Here is a 19,462-nt window from a genome sequence, read left to right as displayed (position 1 = left end):
GTTAATGAGTAGTTCTGCCTAATCATATTATCATATGTCCCCACAAAAATGTTTTGATGCGTGAAACAAACTGGGCAAGGCCATGAGAATTTAATGCACATCATGTGTTACATATGTCACATCTGATAAATGGCTGCGAACTGCTGATCTCATGGTTTAGCAAGATTTTTTACATGTGTTAATAAATTAGCAATTAAGCTTTCTAAGTTCTTTATGAGTAAGTACAATGAATTATAAATCTTTATTATAAATTATACAAATAAAATAATTATATACATATATTAAATTAATTCTTAAAGATTTAGAGGTGTTCATTTAAAAAGAAATTGCCCTGAATGGGCACATTGTAGGGGTATATGGCACACCTTTTGGGGGCAGGACAGGACATAACTACGAGAGGCTCAACCTAAAAAATTCAAATATTGTGATTTGGCTTTTTGTATCCTCACATTAACCTGAAATTTAAAAAAAGAGCAAAAAAATCACCAAGGATACACTTAAATGGTTTCATTCAAAGTGTGAAAATTTAATTTTTGTGAGCTTTTTGAATGTGTCTATTGCAGAGGAATAGACCCACAGTACTATACTCACTGCAGATAACAATAACTATTTGTGGACCCTTGAATAATTTAGTGAAGTGTGAGAAAAAGGTTATGAAATGAGACTCTTACTCTGAAAAAATGAGTTAAAGGACCAGGCCCAGAGGGTCACACCTGTAATCCTAGCACTCTGGGAGGCTGAGGCAGGTAGATTGGTTGAGGTCAGGAGTTTGAAACCAGCCTGAGGATGAGTGAGACACTGTCTCTACTAAAAATAGAAAAATTAGCCGGGTTTGTTGGCACACGCCTGTAGTCCTAGTTACTGGGGAGGCTGAGGCAAGAGGATCACTTGAGCCCAAGAGTTTGAGGTTGGTGTGAGCTGTGACACCAGGGCACTTTATCCAGAGGCAACAGAGCAAAACTCTGTCTCAAAAAAAAAAAAGAAAGAATGAAAAAGGGCAGCGCCTGTGGCTCAAAGGGAGTAGGGCGCCAGCCCCATATACTGGAGGTGGTGGAGGTGCTGGGTTCAAACCCAGCCCCAGCCAAAAACTGGGAAAGGGAAAAGGAAAGGAAAGGGAGAGGAAAGAGAAAGGAAGGAGTTAAATTACTATTTAAATAAATAAAATACTTACTATGAAAGTTAAAACAGTATCTCTTTTGGCTGGCTTCAAGTCATCATTCAACGAATAAACTCTAACCTTTACTGTAAGAATAATTGATATCATCAAAAACTCTGCTAATCATCATAATATTTTGATTATTTGTAAATAATCATCCTTAAAAGAGAAGTCTTATTTTTTTAAACTCAATATACAATCATTACATAAGTTCATATTTAAAAGTTAGTTTGCAGACATATATATATTACTAAATATTTTGTTTCTTTAAACAAAATCCTATGGCATTCTTTTAAAGTGATATTTCTAGTGAACTTAAAGTGCAGTTCACTTTATTAAAATACGTTTAACAGGGGAGTGGGGAAAAATATATTTAACAACTTTGGGGAAAACATCCATAGTACAAAATTAGTTACATCTGTAATTAGGTCATTGTTTATCAAGAATTCTATAGTAGCAAAATAGTAACATCTACTACATGAGTACAGGGAGCATAATATAATGCCCCCTATTAGAGTTGAAGATTTTAATGAAAAATAGAATGTTTGATTCAGATATTGTACACTCTTCAATTTATGAAAACCAACAAGACCTTAAATTAACTATTATTGACCAAGGGAGCTTTGAATTGTACAGCTTGCTATATTTATTGAGCCAGATAGTGCAATTGTTCTCTCATTGTTAAAGAGTAAAGGCAGGGGTTCAATAACTGTTAGTTTTCTTCCATCTCTTTCTGTCAGTTCATAGATCCCCACTTTTAAACAAAACCATCTGTTCATCTTTTAAATCACAGCTGTTTGAGGCACAGGAATTAGCTGATCCAATTCCATGTAATTACATACTATAATTTCTTCATTGTTTTGTTGATGCTCAAATAATTTCATGGTCACATTACCAACAAAATAAAACAGAACTGGCTCTATAAACACAATAATTCTTTTTTTGCAGTTTTTGGCTGGGGGCTGGTTTGAACCCACCACCTCCAGTATATGGGGCCGGCACCCTACCCCTTTGAGCCATAGGCGCCACCCAACACAATGCTTCTTAAAGGGTCAATATTAAGCCACATAGACTGACACTTGTTTTACTATAACCACAGATAAAAGCAATATGCTCAGTAAGTCCCCCACACTGGCTCTCAGCTTCCCCTCACACCTGCCTCATGGACACACCTGCTCCACGCCTGAGCATCACCAGGAAGCTGGCTGAGGCAGTATGTCACAAAAGTGAAGAGCACAGGCTCTGGAATTAAAAACTCTAGTCTCACTTCTGCCTCTGTCACATTCTTGTGTGACCCTGAGTAGGATACTTAATCCTTTAATCCTTAATTACCTTACTCATAAACCAGGAAGAATAGTGTTGTGAGAACTAAGGAAAATAAAGCTTTTGCATAGCCTGGAACATAACTGTAACCAATAAAATTTTATTACTTTCATTCTCTTATTATTTCTATGACTACTATTCATTTAGTTTTTAGCCCTTTTGTGTTTGAGTTAAAAAATTAATCTTGTTTTTGCAGCAATAATGTATCAGAGGCAAGATTGGTACAATTTTTTTTGTATCAAAGATATGAGCTTATTCATATAAAGAAACTTTTGAATGCCTTTTATGTGCCAAGCACTATGCTAGTACTAAGATGTAGTAGTGAACAAATCAAACATGGACATCTAAGGGAGTGAGGAGAGACAAACACAGTTATGTGTAAATTCCAGGGGTGTGGAGCACTACAGATGACACCTACCCAGCTTTTGAGAGTGGAGCAGAGGCAGATTTCATGTGGTCAGGAAGATTTAATGTGTGTAGAAGGGGCCAGTGATCACATGTAAGGGTGGAGTAGAAATCAGGGCAAAGGAGGGGCAAGAATGTACCAGGCAGAGACAACAGCCTGTTCCACAGGCCTTGATAAAGAAATGATGTGAAAAAGTCACTGAGAACCGGTCAGTTTGGCTGTGTCCACAGATGAGGGGACCACGGTAGGTGAGGAAGCTGAGGAAGAAGGAAAGATATGACTGCATGGAATTGAAGGATTTTGCCCAAAATTCTGAAGTCATTGATCCTAGAAAGCCCTTATGATTTAATCCTTTATACTAAACATGCTTATACTAAAATTATAGCAAGGACATTAGAGCAATACACAGCAAGACTTAATTTTTTTAAAAGTTACTTTTAGGGAATTCTTTTCCTTTTTTGTAAATAAGGCTTTTTGCTATTTTATAGATTAGATAATGGAAAACATTTCCCTAGTACTTACTTTGTGCTTAGCACTATTTGAAGTGCTTTACACCTATGAATTCATTTAATGCTCACAACTGTATGAGGTAAGTTGTACTATGAATTATTACCTCCGTTTTACAGATGAGGAAAGTAGGGGTCTGAGAGGCTCAGTAACTCATGCAGGGTCACATAGCTCATAACAGCTTGAGTGGAGATTTGAACCGAGGTAATTGGGCTCCAGAGTCTGATTTTAATCACTTTATTTCACTACTCAAGGGCCAATATTTAGAGAAAATTTCTCTTGTTTTCCTCTATGATTAGAATAGATAAAGATGCCATATTTTATGGTAAAGTCCTGATAGAGAAATAATAAATAACACAGTTCTAAAGGAAAGCCTTGATAATTAAGAAAGATCCCAGGCTCTGGGCTCTACTTATTGGACAAAGACTGATGACCCTAAGTTGTAAGTAATGTCAACAGTATCCAATTAACAAAGCAATTTCTAACAAGGTCAAGGGCAAGGATATGCTTATTTCTAGATGTGATTACCCAACCTTTATAGGCAAAGACTATTTCCTTGTAGACCAACTTAACTTGGAGTCAAGTTACTCCTACTGCTACTATTCTGGCAATGATATGCTGGCCAAGGTGATAGAAATATCCTCACCTTCTCTAGGCCTTCCCTTTCTGAACTGATTACACAGGTGAGTGCTTCTGATGAAATGATAATGATGTAGCCCAGTTCCACCTCACTACTGTCATTATCATAGTCTTTGCCTATTAAGGTTGGGTCCTTTTATACATAATCACACCTAGAAATAAGCTTATCCTTGCCATTGACGCTTCAATATTGCTGCGAAAACAAGATCAATAAGTGGATCATTTAGCAAGTATCCACCGTGTACAAAGTTTTTCAATAAAGCTGGCTTTTTTTGTCAACAAAGTTCCTTTCTCTGTCTTGCTCCAATGATATCATTAACACATCTCCACAGCCTCTCAGTCCCATGTATACATCTGTCCTATTCTATTTCTGATGTGCTCAAGTTGATGCACTTGATGATTGAGGATGCCAGAGAACATCAAAAAAGTTGACAATGGCCAGAGGGATAAATGGGGGAATTCAAGGCTTTGCAAACATGTGAATGTATTAGGCAGCATTCATGCACCAGTGTGTTTTACTTTTGTTTTATTGGTAATAAATCCAGTCATTCTTTAATCACTGGGTTTTGGCTAGCTATTTGGCCCTTTTCCCAGGAATATTGTTTCCTGGTTCTTCTCTTAAAACTTTCTCAGGTAGATGCCCTTTGAGAATTAATATCCATATATTATTTCTGTGATCTAGTTCATTCTCTGCTGAAACATCTGATCCCCTAGGGGTAGATTTGTTTTCTGAATTTGGGGATTAGCTCCAGAATCAATGGAGAAAAATTTTGTCAATGGAATTTTTTATAAACATGGCTCTGTGACAAATTAATTTTCCACTGCCAAAATAGTATTTGCAATTAAGTCTTCTATTTTTTAATAAATACGATCTAGTGTAACATTTTATAATATTTTAAAGATTTTTCTACTTCAAAATAACAGAAAGGGTAGATAATGCAATTGTGGATTTTGCAATTTATTTAGAAATTTCTCTATAAATTTAAAGTTAAAATGCTATTTGAAAGTATAAAATTCATTGGGAAATGAGACTCTTTTGAAGAAGTTGGAAAGCTGTCTCCACCCAATTTCAGACATTAAAAAGCTCTATAATACAGTGTCAATCCCCACTGCACCCCACCTCCAGGGAAAGAAACACCTTATATACTTTACCTGACTGATGTGGAGTGTAAACAGGTTTGTCTGTATGAATGAATAGAAATCCATTGTCATAGGTTATCGGCATTTTTTGTGATTTTGAAAAATGTCTCGATACAACTTCCAAATACACATATGAAACTAGGTTTTGTCCTCCAGCCAATTGTTTTGGTTGTATCTGTAAAAGATGTTAGTGGGGAAAGAGTATAATAATTCTAAGGTCATAAAATAAGTTGAATTTCTAAAAACCACTGTAACCCCACTAGAACAAAAAAATGAGTATGTGTATCTAATCATTTACAAAGTGGTATAGGAGCTAGAATAGTAAATAAACTTACAAAGCCCTTCAGCATCTAATATAACAATAACAATTAAGTATTAACTATTTAAAGTGTTTTGGTTCCATGTCTCCTAAATTTTATATACATTTTGCTCAATAGACGCTCTTCAAACCCATTCACTTCATCAGCTTGATGGATTACCCACTACCCCATCCCATTTGTACAACATCCTGACTAATATTCTGGAAACTTTGTATTACAGCCTATACTTTTGCTCATTGGTTGAGGTACACACTTTCCAATTTGTGTATGTATTAAGTTTGCAGAAATTTAATATAACTAAAAATGTATAAGTGTAATACATGAAAATTAATCAATAAAGAAAAATGTATCTATGAAAACTTAGGCTTTAGAAATGTGAGTTGAAAGTCAATTACTAAAACCAATTGTTGTGGGATTAGCCATGTGAAATTATTGCGTTTGGAAAATAGTAAAAACACATAAAAATCTGCACTCAGATTGTTTTGCTACTATCTTTACGTTCTTTCTATACTTTTAAGAAAGAGAAACTATAGATTAAAGATGAAATATTAAAGGTGTAGCATGCAATAAATAAGATTTGACATTCTAATAAGTTGACCTATACTGAAGAAAGGACTCTGGCAAAACATCAAACAATTGAGCGATAAAGATACATTATAATATTAAGATAAACTTAAATGCTTAAGCAATGTATCACTTATGATTCTCCCACCTTAATCTACTTTTTCAATTAACCATTAGGTCAAATAACTCTCTGTGATAATGGAAATATTCTATATCCATGGCTGACCAATATGGTAGCCACTGGTTACCTTTGGCCATTTGAATACTTGAAATGTGGCTAGTGTAACCAGGAAACTGAATTTTTAATTTTAAAGTTGATTGATTTAAATTTAAAGGTAACAGCCACAGGTGGCTAGTGGCTACTTCTCACTGCAACAAACTAGAGACTGTCTACTGAAAATAACAATATGGGGAAATGAATTTTAATTGTTAATAAAGTTAATAAGTGGAAGTATTAAGAGATAAAAGCATAGTAATATCAAGGACATTAATGAAAGAATTCTTAAGTTTGATTAGAACTTATTTAGATCAGAGTTGCTCAAACATGAGTAATATACAGACCCTTTATAAAGAATAAAAAGAGAAAATGAAATACTTAGGAATATGCCTAGCAAAAGTGGTGAAGGATCTTTACAATGAGAATTATCAAACCTAAGAAAAGAAATAGCAGAAGACATTAACAAATGAAAGAACATACCATAGTCTTGGCTGGGAAGAATCAACATTGTTAAAATGTCTATTCTACCCAAAGCACTCTACAGATTCAATGCTATCTCCATTAAAATACCAACATCATACTTTGAAGAACTGGACAAAATAGTACTTCATTCTATATGGAACCAGAAAAAAACCCACATGTCCAAGGCAATTGCTAGTAATAAAAACCAAGCTGGAGGCAATCCCCCTACCATACTTCAGGCTGTATTACAAGTTCACAGTAATCAAAACAGCATGGTATTGGCGCACAAAAAAGAGAAATACACATACGGAACAGAATAGAAAACCCAAGAGATGAAACCAGTCTCTACTTGCCATCTGATCTTTGATAAACCAAACAAAAGCATACAGTGGGGAAAAGAATCCCTATTCAACAAATGGTGCTGAGAAAACTAGATAACCACACGTAACAGACTGAAACTTGACCCACACCTTTCACCACTTACCAAAATTGACTCAAGATGAATAAAAGATTTAAATCTAAGATATGAAGTGATAAAAGACTTAGCAGAAAGTGTGGGAAAAACCCTTGAGGAATATGGACTGGGGAAACATTTTATGACAAAGACTTCAGCAGTCATCACCACCACAAAATAAATAAATAAATAAATTGGACTTAAATAAGCTGAAAAGCTTCTGCACAGCCAAGGACACAAGTAAATCAAAAAGACAATTTTTAGAATGGTAAAAGATATTTACAGTTTGAAGATAACCAGCCTTCTTGGATGAGGACAGATGAATGGCTAATAAACATTTCGAAAAATGCTCATCATCCCTGATCATCAGAGAAATGCATGTCAAAACCACCCAGAGTTATCTATCACCTAAGCCCAATGAGAAGAGCCTACATCACAAGGCTATCAAAGCTACAGAAGCTGGTGAGGATGTGGAGAGAGGGAACACTTTACACTGCTGGTGGGACTGCAAACTAATACAACCTTTTTGGAAGGAAGTATGGAGAATCCTTAAAGAACTCAAATTAGACCTCCCAAAATTTGATCCTGCAACTCCATTACTAGGCATTTACCCAGAAGATAAAAAAATCCTTTTATCATAAGGACATTTGCACTAGACTGTTTATCACAGCTCAATTTACAGTCATTCAAATATAGAAACAACCTGAATGCCCACCAATGCAGAAATGGATTAACATGCTGTGATATATGTATACCATGGAATATTATTTAGCCATTAAAAAGATGGAGACTTTAAAAAAAAAAAAGAATAAAAAGATGAGGACTCTCAACATTGACTTTTTATTATTCATAATATAGCTAAAAATAATTTTTATTACAAGGTTACTTCAATATGCACAAACAAAACTAGGCATAATCTTCTTACGCTTATGACTTATACATGACTAAAAAATCAAAAGAAATTATAAAATAAATTCAGAATAATATAAAATCAGTATAATTCTAATTTTTAACTCTTTATGAAATTGTAATTTTTAAGTTCCTTATAAGGAACTCACTTGAGAAAAACTTAGGTGTAAATGAACCACAGGTCCCCCCTCTTTTTTTTTGAGACAGCGTCTCAAGCTGTCGCCCTGGGTAGAGTACGTGGCATCACAGCTCACAGTAACCTCAAACTCTTGGGCTTAAGTGATTCTCTTGCCTCAGGCTCCCAAGTAGCTGGGACTACAGGTGCCCCTTTTAAGTCCGATATTCTTTGACTTTCTGGTTCTTTCCTAAGTATCAGAATTTTTACTAGAAAATGATTTGCAAGCATGTCTCTAACCAATCTATACAACAATATCTTAACAGGAGAAAAAGTTATTTGACTAAGATTGTTCTTTCTATTAAATACAAGTTGTCAATGACAGCTATTCACTTTAGTAATCAATAATATTATTCATTTTGAAAGCTATAATTGTTGAATATTGGAATTTAAACAAATGTTCAATAGTATCTATGAGCTTTTTTTTTTGAGACAGTCTCACTGTGTTCCCTTGGTAGAGTGACGTGGCGTCACAGCTCACAGTACCCTCAAACTCTTGGGCTTACATGATTATCTTGCCCGAGTCTCCCAAGTAGCTGGGACTATAGGTGCCCGCCACAACACCCAGCTATTTTGTTATTGTTGTAGTTGTCATTGTTGTTTAGCAGGTCCCCGGCTGGGTTGGAACCCACCAGCCGCAGTGTATGTGGCAGTGCCCTAACCACTGAACTACAGGTGCTGAGCCATCTACGGGGTTTTTATGATCAATACACTACAGACCACCATGCATATTCACATTTCTCTATTTCTTTATAATGATAATTTCCATAGCAAGCATTTTCAATTCCTCTCCAAATATTTTTCACATTAGTACAATTTTATTTTCCAACAAGAATGTTAAATTTTATATGCATTGCTCAAAAAGTAGACATATTACATCACATTCTAAACAGCAACCTAATAATCACACAGTAGTAGAGTGTTATAAATGATCAAATCTCTATGTCATCAGCATTCAAAATTTGTACTTTTTTTGAGAATATTTGACATAAACCTATATGTAAAAAATAAAGTATAAGAAAATGATAATACAGGGCGGCACCTGTGGCTCAAAGGAGTAGGGCGCAGGCCCCATATACTGGAGGTGGCGGGTCCAAAAACTGCAAAAAGAAAAAAAAGAAAAAGAGAGAGATGAATTTTGGGCGGTGCCTGTGGCTCAAAGGAGTAAGGCGCTGGCCCCATATACCAGAGGTGGTGGGTTCAAACAAACAAAAAAAAAAATCATCAATACATACCATTAAGATTGCAGAATTTTGGAATTTATTTTCTGAGGATAAACTAACATAGCCTGAAGAATAAGTAAATTTTTTATCAGGATAACTTTTAATGGAGATGGCAGCATCAAATGCTTCTGTGTATCCATAAACCTGAATTACAATGTTTTCAGATGCTCCAACATGGAATACTTTTGGTGCTGAAATGACGTATCTGTTGAAAGAGGAAAAGAGAAGGTTCAGTATCTTTATATGGCACATTTTCTTATACTTCTGCTTTTTTCTCTCACTTGAGAGAGTCAGTTTGAAATTGAAATATTTACTGAACTTAAAAATGATAGTATTTACTGAAATATTTACTGAACTTAAAAATGATAGTCAAAATTTGTGATTTATGATAATTTCAGCATAATTCCCAAGAAGAAATACTTTGGAATTCGGACCAGGAGATTTAATTAATTTATTTTTTATTTTATTTTATTTTTATTGTTGGGGATTCATTGAGGGTACAATAAGCCAGGTTACACTGATTGCAATTGTTAGGTAAAGTCCCTCTTGCAATCATGTCTTGCCCCCATAAAGTGTGACACACACCAAGGCCCCACCCCCCTCCCTCCGTCCCTCTTTCTGCTTTTCCTCCCCTCCCAATCTTAATTGTCATTAATTGTCCTCATATCAAAATTGCGTACATAGGATTCATGCTTCTCCATTCTTGTGATGCTTTACTAAGAATAATGTCTTCCACTTCCATCCAGGTTAATACGAAGGATGTAAAGTCTCCATTTTTTTTAATAGCTAAATAGTATTCCATGGTATACATATACCACAGCTTGTTAATTCATTCCTGGGTTGGTGGGCATTTAGGCTGTTTCCATATTTTGGCAATTGTAAATTGAGCTGCAATAAACAGTCTAGTACAAGTGTCCTTATGATAAAAGGATTTCTTTCCTTCTGGGTAGATGCCCAGTAATGGGATTGCAGGATCAAATGGGAGGTCTAGCTTGAGTGCTTTGAGGTTTCTCCATACTTCCTTCCAGAAAGGTTGTACTAGTTTGCAGTCCCACCAGCAGTGTAAAAGTGTTCCCTTCTCTCCACATCCACACCAGCATCTGCAGTTTTGAGATTTTGTGATGTGGGCCATTCTCACTGGGGTTAAATGACATCTCAGGGTTGTTTTGATTTGCATTTCTCTAATATATAGGGATGATGAACATTTTTTCATGTGTTTGTTAGCCATTCGTCTGTCATCTTTAGAGAGGGATCTATTCATGTCTCTTGCCCATTTATATACGGGATTGTTGGCTTTTTTCATGTGGATTAATTTGAGTTCTCTATAGATCCTAGTTATCAAGCTTTTGTCTGATTGAAAATATGCAAATATCCTTTCCCATTGTGTAGGTTGTCTCTTTGCTTTGGTTATTGTCGCCTTAACTGTACAGAAGCTTTTCAGTTTAACAAAGTCCCATTTGTTTATTTTTGTTGTTGTTGCAATTGCCATGGCAGTCTTCTTCATGAAGTCTTTCCCCAGGCCAATATCTTCCAGTGTTTTTCCTATGCTTTCTTGGAGGATTTTTATTGTTTCATGCCTTAAATTTAAGTCCTTTATCCATTTTGAATCAATTTTTGTGAGTGGGGAAAGGTGTGGGTCCAGTTTCAGTCTTTTACATGTAGACATCCAGTTCTCCCAACACCATTTATTGAATAGGGAGTCTTTCCCCCAAGGTATGTTCTTGTTTGGTTTAAGATGGTTGTAAGATGGTTGTAAGATGGTGGTTGTAAGATGTTAGTTTCATTTCTTGGTTTTCAATTTGATTCCAAGTGTCTATGTCTCTGTTTTTGTGCCAGTACCATGCTGTCTTGAGCACTATGGCTTTGTAGTACAGACTAAAATCTGGTATGCTGATGCCCCCAGATTTATTTTTATTACTAAGAACTGTCTTAGCTATACGGGGTTTTTTCCGGTTCCATACAAAACGCAGAATCATTTTCTCCAAATCTTGAAAGTACGATGTTGGTATTTTGATAGGAATGGCATTGAATAAGTAGATTGCTTTGGGAAGTATAGACATTTTAACAATGTTGATTCTTCCCATCCATGACCATGGTATGTTCTTCCATTTGTTAATATCCTCTGCTATTTCCTTTCTGAGGATTTCATAATTTTCTTTATAGAGGTCCTTCAGCTCCTTCGTTAGGTATATTCCTAGGTATTTCATTTTCTTTGAAACTATGGTGAAGGGAGTTGTGTCCTTAATTAGCTTCTCATCTTGACTGTTATTGGTGTATACAAAGGCTACCGACTTGTGGACATTGATTTTATATCCTGAAACATTACTGTATTTTTTGATGACTTCTAGGAGTCTTGTGGTTGAGTCTTTGGGGTTCTCTAAGTATAAGATCATGTCATCAGCAAAGAGGGAGAGTTTGACCTCCTCTGCTCCCATTTGGATTCCCTTTATTTCCTTGTCTTGCCTAATCGTATTGGCTAGAACTTCCAGCACTACATTGAATAGTAAAGGTGACAGAGGACAACCTTGTCTGGTTTCAGTTCTAAGAGGAAAAGCTTTCAGTTTTACTCCATTCAGTAAAATATTAGCTGTGGGTTTGTCATAGATAGCTTCAATCAGTTTTAGAAATGTGCCACCTATGCCTATACTCTTCAGTGTTCTAATTAGAAAAGGATGCTGGATTTTATCAAATGCTTTTTCTGCATCTATTGAGAGGATCATGTGATCTTTATTTTTGCCTCTGTTAATATGGTGGATAACGTTTATAGACTTGCGTATGTTAAACCAGCCTTGCGTATGTTAAACCAGCCTTGCATCCCTGGGATGAAGCCTACTTGTTCATGATGAATGACTTTTTTTATGATAAGCTGTAATCTATTGGCTAGGATTTTGTTGAGAATTTTTGCATCTATATTCATTAGCGAGATTGGTCTGAAATTCTCCTTTTTGTTTGGGTCTTTTCCTGGTTTTGGTATCACGGTAATGTTTGCTTCATAGAATGTGTTGGGGAAGATTCCTTCTTCCTCAATTTTTTGGAATAATTTCTGCAGTACAGTAATAAGCTCTTCACTGAAGGTTTGATAGAATTCTGGTGTGAAGCCATCTGGACCAGGGCATTTTTTGGTTGGAAGATTTTTTTATTGTTTCTTTGACCTCAGTGCTTGAAATTGGTCTGTTCAGGAGCTCTATTTCTTCCTGGGTAAGTCTAGGGAGAGGGTGTGATTCCAAATATTGATCCATTTCCTTCACATTGTCAAATTTCTGGGCATAGAGTTTCTGGTAATATTCAGAGGTGATCTCTTGTATCTCTGTGGGATCAGTTGTTATTTCCCTTTTATCATTTCTGATTGAGGTTACTAGAGATTTTACTTTTCTATTTCTCGTTAGTCTGGCCAATGGTTTATCTATTTTATTTATTTTTTCAAAAAACCAACTCCTTGTTTCATTAATTTTCTGAATGATTCTTTTGTTTTCAATTTCATTGATCTCTGATTTGATTTTGCATATTTCTTTTCTTCTACTGCGTTTAGGCTTAGATTGTTCTTCTTTTTCCAATTCCATAAGATGGCTTGTGAGATTGTTGATGCACTCTCTTTCTGTTTTTTGAATGTAGGCATCTAAAGCGATGAATTTACCTCTCAAAACTGCTTTTGCAGTATCCCACAGGTTTTGATAGCTTGTGTCTTCATTGTTGTTATGCTCAAGGAAGTTAATGATTTCCTGTTTTATTTCTTTCTGTACCCATCTGTTATTCAACAGAAGATTGTTTAATTTCCATGCCTTTGGGTGGGGTCGAGCGTTTTTGTTAGAGTTGAGTTCCACCTTTAGTGCCTTATGGTCTGAGAAGATACAAGGTAAAATTTCAATTCTTTTGATATTTGTTTTGTGTCCCAGGATATGATCAATTTTGGAGAATGTTCCATGGGGAGATGAGAAGAATGTATATTCTTTATCTTTGGGATGGAGTGTTCTATATGCGTCTATCAAGCACAGTTGTTCTAGGGTCTCATTTAAATCTCTTATATCTTTGTTTAATTTCTGTTTAGAGGATCTGTCCAGCTCTGTAAGAGGACTGTTAAAGTCCCCTGTTATTATGGTATTATCAGTAAAGTCCCCTGTTATTATGGTAATATCATATTGCTCAGACTGCGTAAGGTCTGTTTCAAGAATCTGGGAGCATTTAAATTGGGTGCATAAATATTTAGAATTGAAACATCTTCTTGTTGTATTTTTCCCTTGACCAATATAAAGTGACCATCTTTGTCTTTTTTGACTTTAGTTGCTTTAAATCCACATAAATCTGAAAATAAGATTGCAACTCCTCTTTTCTTCTAAACGCCATTTGCATGAAAAATTGTCTTCCGATCCTTGACTTGGAGCTTCAATTTGTCTTTTGAAGCCAGGTGTGTTTCTTGCAGACAGCAAATGGATGGCTTGTGTTTTTTAATCCAGTGAGCCAATCTATGTCTCTTCAGTGGGGAATTGAAGCCATTAACATTTATTGAGATAATTGATAAGTGTGGTAGTATTCTATTCATCTTACTTTGTGAGAGTCCATTGCTTAGTTTTATCTTTTGCATCAGTGTGAAGGTTTGGTTCTGTCCTTTAATTTCTGAGTTCTTACTTTGCTGCTGATCCATTGTGGTGGTCAGTGTGCAGAACAGGTTGAAGTATTTCTTGTAGAGCTGGTCTTGTTGTGGCGAATTTCCTCAATGTTTGTATATCCGTAAATGATTTGATTTCTCCGTCAATTTTTAAGCTTAGCTTAGCAGGGTACAGAATTCTGGGCTGGAAATTGTTCTGTTTAAGTAGATTAAAGGTAGATGACCATTGTCTTCTTGCTTGGAAAGTTTCATTAGAGAAGTCTGCGGTCACTCTGATGGATTTGCCCCTGTAGGTCAACTGGCGCTTACTCCTGGCAGCTTGCAGAATCTTTTCTTTTGTCTTGACTTTGGACAGGTTCATCACAATGTGTCTTGGAGAAGCTCAGTTAGAGTTGAGGTGACCTGGGGTCCGATATCCCTCTGAAAGCAGTGTGTCAGAATCTTTGGTGATATTTGGGAAATTTTCTTTTATAATATTCTGTAGTATGGCTTCCATTCCTCTGGGGCATTCTTCTTCCCCTTCTGGAATTCCTATAACTTGTATGTTGGAACGCTTCATAAAGTCCCATAATTCTGACAGTGAACGTTCTGCTTTCTCTCTCTTCTTTTCTGCCTCTTTTACTATCTGAGTTATCTCAAGAACTTTGTCTTCTACCTCTGAAATTCTTTCTTCTGCATGGTCTAACCTGTTGCTGATACTTTCCATTGCATCTTTAAGTTCCCTAATTGACTGTTTCAGTTCCTTCAGCTCTGCTATATCCTTTTTATATTCTTCATATCGTTCATCTCTTATTTGATTCTGTTTTTGGATTTCCTTTTGGTTATTTTCCACTTTATTAGCAGTTTCCTTCATTGTTTCCATCATTTCTTTCATTGTTTTCATCATGTATATTCTAAGTTCCCTTTCTGTCATTCCTAACATTTCTGTATAGGTGGAATCCTCTGCAGTAGCTACCTCATGGTCCCTTGGCAGGGTTGTTCTGAACTGGTTCTTCATGTTGCCTGGAGTTTTCTGCTGATTCTTCCTCATGAGTGATTTCTTTTATCTGTTTCCTTCCCCTAATTTTCCTTTCACTTCTGCTTGCTCTTTAAGTTCTCGTGCCTGTGGACTAAGGGTTAGATGAGTCCTTTTGGTACAGGACCAGAAGGGTGAGAAGGTTGATGAGCAAGAAAGTGATGAAAGAAAGGGGGACCGAGTGAAAAGAAAAAAAAAAATAGACAAAGGAGAGGGGGTGGGTAAAAGGAATATTGACAAAAAGAAGAGAGGCACAGAAAGAGGGAGACAGAGCAATATAGGTGTACAGTAGGGTACTTTAAGGTACACAACCTTAAAAAAAAAAACCCACCTTCTGGGGGTGCCCAGTTGGGTGGTTCCCTGAGGTCAGCAGCTCTTTGCTAACCTGATCAGACACAGTACCCCACCTCCACCAAGTAGAGAGGAAAGACAAAAATGCTATAAATCAAACCAAAACAAGCAAACAGAAAACTTTACGGGATAAAATTGGGTGAAAAAACAAATAATAGTGGTAGAAACACTAGCAAAAATGAAGTTCTAGTTATTATAAAAGGCAGCAATGGGAAATTATAATTAAACTAGAAAAATTGAGAAAGAAAAAAGATCTGTATGGAAAAGGTTGAAATTAAATAACAAAACAACATCAACAACATCAAAATAAACAAAAAAACAACCAAACCAAAAAAAAAAAAAAAAAAAAAAAACAGAAAAAACAAAACACAACCAAAAACAAAGCAGTATGTATGTGTTGTTGAATATTGTCTGGGCAACACGTGGTCTTCTGGGGTATGAGATGTTAATCACAGTTCTGATACGACTGGAGGCTGCTGATTTCTCAAACCTCAGCAGGTAGACACCCTAAATCTCTCTTCAGCCCACTTAAAAGGCACTTTGAACTTGTAAACTTGCTGAGCAGAAGCTTTCCCAGGAAAGTGCTTGTCACTGGAATCACTGCTGAAGTGGCTATCCACTTACCCAGTGTGCCAAAACTGGTCTCACTCTGCCCCTGAGGGTTAGGCCTGCAAGGCGGCTCAGCCCCACCCTTAGGCTACTCGGTCGCTGGGTTACCAGCTCCCACCCGGTTCTAGCTCTGCGACCCTGAGGCCGGAGCTTGCCGGGGCAGATCGCTCACAATGGCTCCCTGTGGCCCATAGCCAAACACTATTAGCTCCATCTGGCTCAGCGGCTCAGACTGGGGCCCTAGACAACGGCCAAAGTTCTCCGCATTCCCGCTCAGGCTCTCCCCAAGGCAGTTCAACTGAGTGCCATTTCCAAAGACACCAAAACAGTTCACAGGTAAGGCCTTTCCAGTTTGCAGTCTCGCTGCTACTGAACTTACAGTTGCAGGTGGGTTTAGACCTATTGAACACACGCGACCACTTGCTGATTTTCCACTGTTTTAGTCCTCCTCTTGGGGTCCAGAAGTCTCTCACTGACTCTTTGTATCCTCACAGGGGTGATGATAGGCAGATCCCACCAGCCAGAGATGCCTGAAGTCCTATCTCCCCGGACTCACGGTGCCCAGATGCAAGGAAGCTGTTACTCAGCTGCCATCTTGCTCTCCTCCAACTACTAATTTATTTTTTTTAACAGTGAATTTCTAGGCCAGGTTCAGGTAACTGAAGGGCCTTTAGAATTAGTCTATATTGTGTAGACCCAATATATGCTGTAAACACAGTCTGGAACAAAATGGGAAATAACATCTTTATAAAGACAGGCTTAGAAATTCTAATCCAGTAAGTTACGATGTTTCCTTTCTCTGGCAGCAGAGCTGATTGATACCTGGCTGCTAGGCCAGCATTCACTGGTATAACCAAGATAACAGGATACAGACCAACAAAAACAAGACCAACCGGTCCACTCTGTGTTACAGTACAAGTTTCACAATTCAGTTCACCTGTAGTCAAAGGTAAAGTTACAAAACTTCTGTATGCTGTATCTGTTGTCAGAAATGGAAGCACTGCCATTGGTAAGCCAGCAGCAATACAAGCTTGTGTCATATACAACATGCATCGAAAAAGATTGTTTGCTATTAGGCCACAGAGAGCAGCATTAAGTCTAATATATACTGATCCATGATCAAGTAAATTCTTTTCTCATTCTGGAAGCTGGTGAACTTTTCTGGTTACAATAATCAAAAGTGTTTGGTTTTCCTTGATAGTATCATCTGGTTTATGATTTTCCATTGTGAACCTTATAACGCTCCTTTCAGGAGCCGCTGTCATTTTCCTCAGCTACACCCAGGGCACACAGCAACCTTTGTTCAACTCTCCTGGGCGCAGCCATCTTTGGCCAACACATGACTCCATCTCTCTCTCTTTTTTTTTTTGAGACAGAGTCTCAGTTTGTTGCCCTCTGTAGAGTACCATGTCACTCTCAGTAGAGTGCTATGATGTCATAGCTCACAGCAACCTCAAACTCTTGAGCTAAAGTGATCCTCTTGCCTCCCAAGTAGCTGGAACTACAGGTGCCCGCTGCAATGCCTGGCTATTTTCAGAGATGGATCCTACTCTAGCTCAGTCTTGCTCTAGCTCAGGCTGGTCTCAAACCCCTAAGCTCAGGCAATCCAACTGCCTTAGCCTCCCAGAGTTTTGGGATTACAGACCATTGCACCTGGCTTAATTTATATTTTGAAAGGTAATAACAGCACCTTCCCTCAGACAGTGCAGCAAAGGAAGACTAATGACGTTGACCAGAACATGCAAGTGGGGTCAATATTTTTTGGTCAATGAAGCAACATAGGCACCAGTAAATGAATTCCAAGTCTGCCATCTGCTGGCTGAGTGACTATGGTAAAGTCATTAACACTCCCTGAGGCTATAATAGCTTACTTGTGAAAATATCATCTTCTTTTGTGGTAAGGATTAAACAAGAATACATATATTGGCTAGGTGAGGTGGCTCATGCCTGTTATCCTACCACTTTGGGAGGCCAAAGTGAAAGAATCGCATGAGACCAGGAATACAAGATCAGCCTAAGAAAAAGCCAGACCCTGTCTTTTCAAAGAAAAGAAAAAGAAGCCAGGTGCGGTGGTACATACCACAGACCCAGCTACTCTGGAGACAGAGGCAGGAGGATTGCTTGAGTCCAAGATTAAGAGGCTGCAGTGAGGTATGATCACACCACTACACTCTAGCCTGGGTAACAGAGCAAGACCCTGCCTCAAAACAAACAAACTAACCACTAACTAAAAAAAAAAAAAAAAAAGAAAAAGAAAGAAAGAACACTAAAAAATGTGAGGAATCAACTCATAAATGTAGAATTAATTACAACAATAGATTTTCAAATTACAGTATTAGATTTGACCCTGGCTTAATTTTGCCAAATATATGAAAAACACACAAAAAAAACTAACCATCAAATAAAAATAAGCACACTCTGGGAGGTCGAGGCGGGTGGCTTGCCTCAGCTCAAGCCTGAGCCAGAGCAAGACCTCATCTCTAAAAATAGCCAGGCATTGTAGCAGGCACCTGTACTCCCAGCTACTTGGGAGGTTGAAGCAAAATAATCGCTTGAGCCCAAGAGTTTGAGTTGCTGTGAGTGATGATGCCACAGCACTCTACCGAGAGTGACAAAATGAGACTATCTGTAAAAATAAGCAAAAAATGCCAAGAAAGTTTATTATCTTGAGTTTATTTTGTACTCTTTTAGAAGAGGAATTTCAATAATCCCTTATGTAATTCTCTATAAATAACAATCGCAGAAAAGCTGCCATATTGTTAGCCACTCAACAAATCAAGGTGCTTCCATGACTTTCTCATTCAGAAATGAGACTATTCACTTGGTGTTCTCAGAAGCAGAAAGTTACTTTCAAACTAACATAAACTGTTGAATTTACTTTTCTCTCATCACAACTAAGACACAGTGATAAATGAAGATGGCTTGTTTTACTTACATTTGTTCCTGTCCCCAAATTTTCCATAGGAAGATTAAAAAACAAAATATTCTCAAAAGGCCCATGGCTGGAGGTAGCAGTAAACCATGAATACAGTCTTCAAAAATTTACTTCATTAAGTAAACTGAGCTTGAAGAATTTGGATAATCTGGTTAATTATTAATATCAGAAAAAGAAACCTCTAAGTAGGGAAACTAAAATTAAAACCAAAACACCCTTTCATACCCAGAAATAAAGATGGGAGTATTTTATAGAAATTTACACGCAGGGCATTTATTTTTATTAATACAAATAAAGGGACTCTAAAATGGTGTTTTGGCACTATGAGGAATAGCTCAAAGCCAGAAACCAGGAAGTCACAAACCTGTAGTATGTTCAATCTGATATTAGATGGAGACCCAAGTGGATTCAGTTTCAAAGTGAAATGATTTTAGAACGGCTTTGGTTTAGACAG

The 19,462-nt window shown here is 37.0% G+C and overlaps 1 protein-coding gene and 1 pseudogene across 3 annotated transcripts in view; both read right to left on the bottom strand.

The window, feature by feature from the left end:
• The window catches only part of LOC128566920 (complement C5-like), a 47,952-nt gene extending 28,836 nt beyond the window's left edge, over window positions 1–19,116 (bottom strand). For all 3 annotated transcript variants that reach the window (XM_053564042.1, XM_053564052.1, XM_053564049.1), the window contains exons 1-4: window positions 19,009–19,116; window positions 9,508–9,700; window positions 5,184–5,346; window positions 1,172–1,242 (exon numbers count right to left, since the gene is read on the bottom strand). In XM_053564042.1, the coding sequence (XP_053420017.1) occupies window positions 1,172–1,242; window positions 5,184–5,346; window positions 9,508–9,700; window positions 19,009–19,073 (492 nt within the window). In that variant the 5' untranslated portion in view covers window positions 19,074–19,116. The remainder of the gene's footprint in view (window positions 1–1,171; window positions 1,243–5,183; window positions 5,347–9,507; window positions 9,701–19,008) is intronic.
• Window positions 16,114–17,398, bottom strand: LOC128566950 (transmembrane protein 126A-like; annotated as a pseudogene).
• Window positions 19,117–19,462: the final 346 nt, after the last annotated feature.

Source organism: Nycticebus coucang, chromosome 2, assembly GCF_027406575.1.
Source record: "Nycticebus coucang isolate mNycCou1 chromosome 2, mNycCou1.pri, whole genome shotgun sequence".
Classification (NCBI taxonomy): domain Eukaryota; kingdom Metazoa; phylum Chordata; class Mammalia; order Primates; family Lorisidae; genus Nycticebus; species Nycticebus coucang.
Note: the sequence above shows the minus strand (reverse complement) of the source record. Positions and strands in the feature narration are given on the sequence as shown.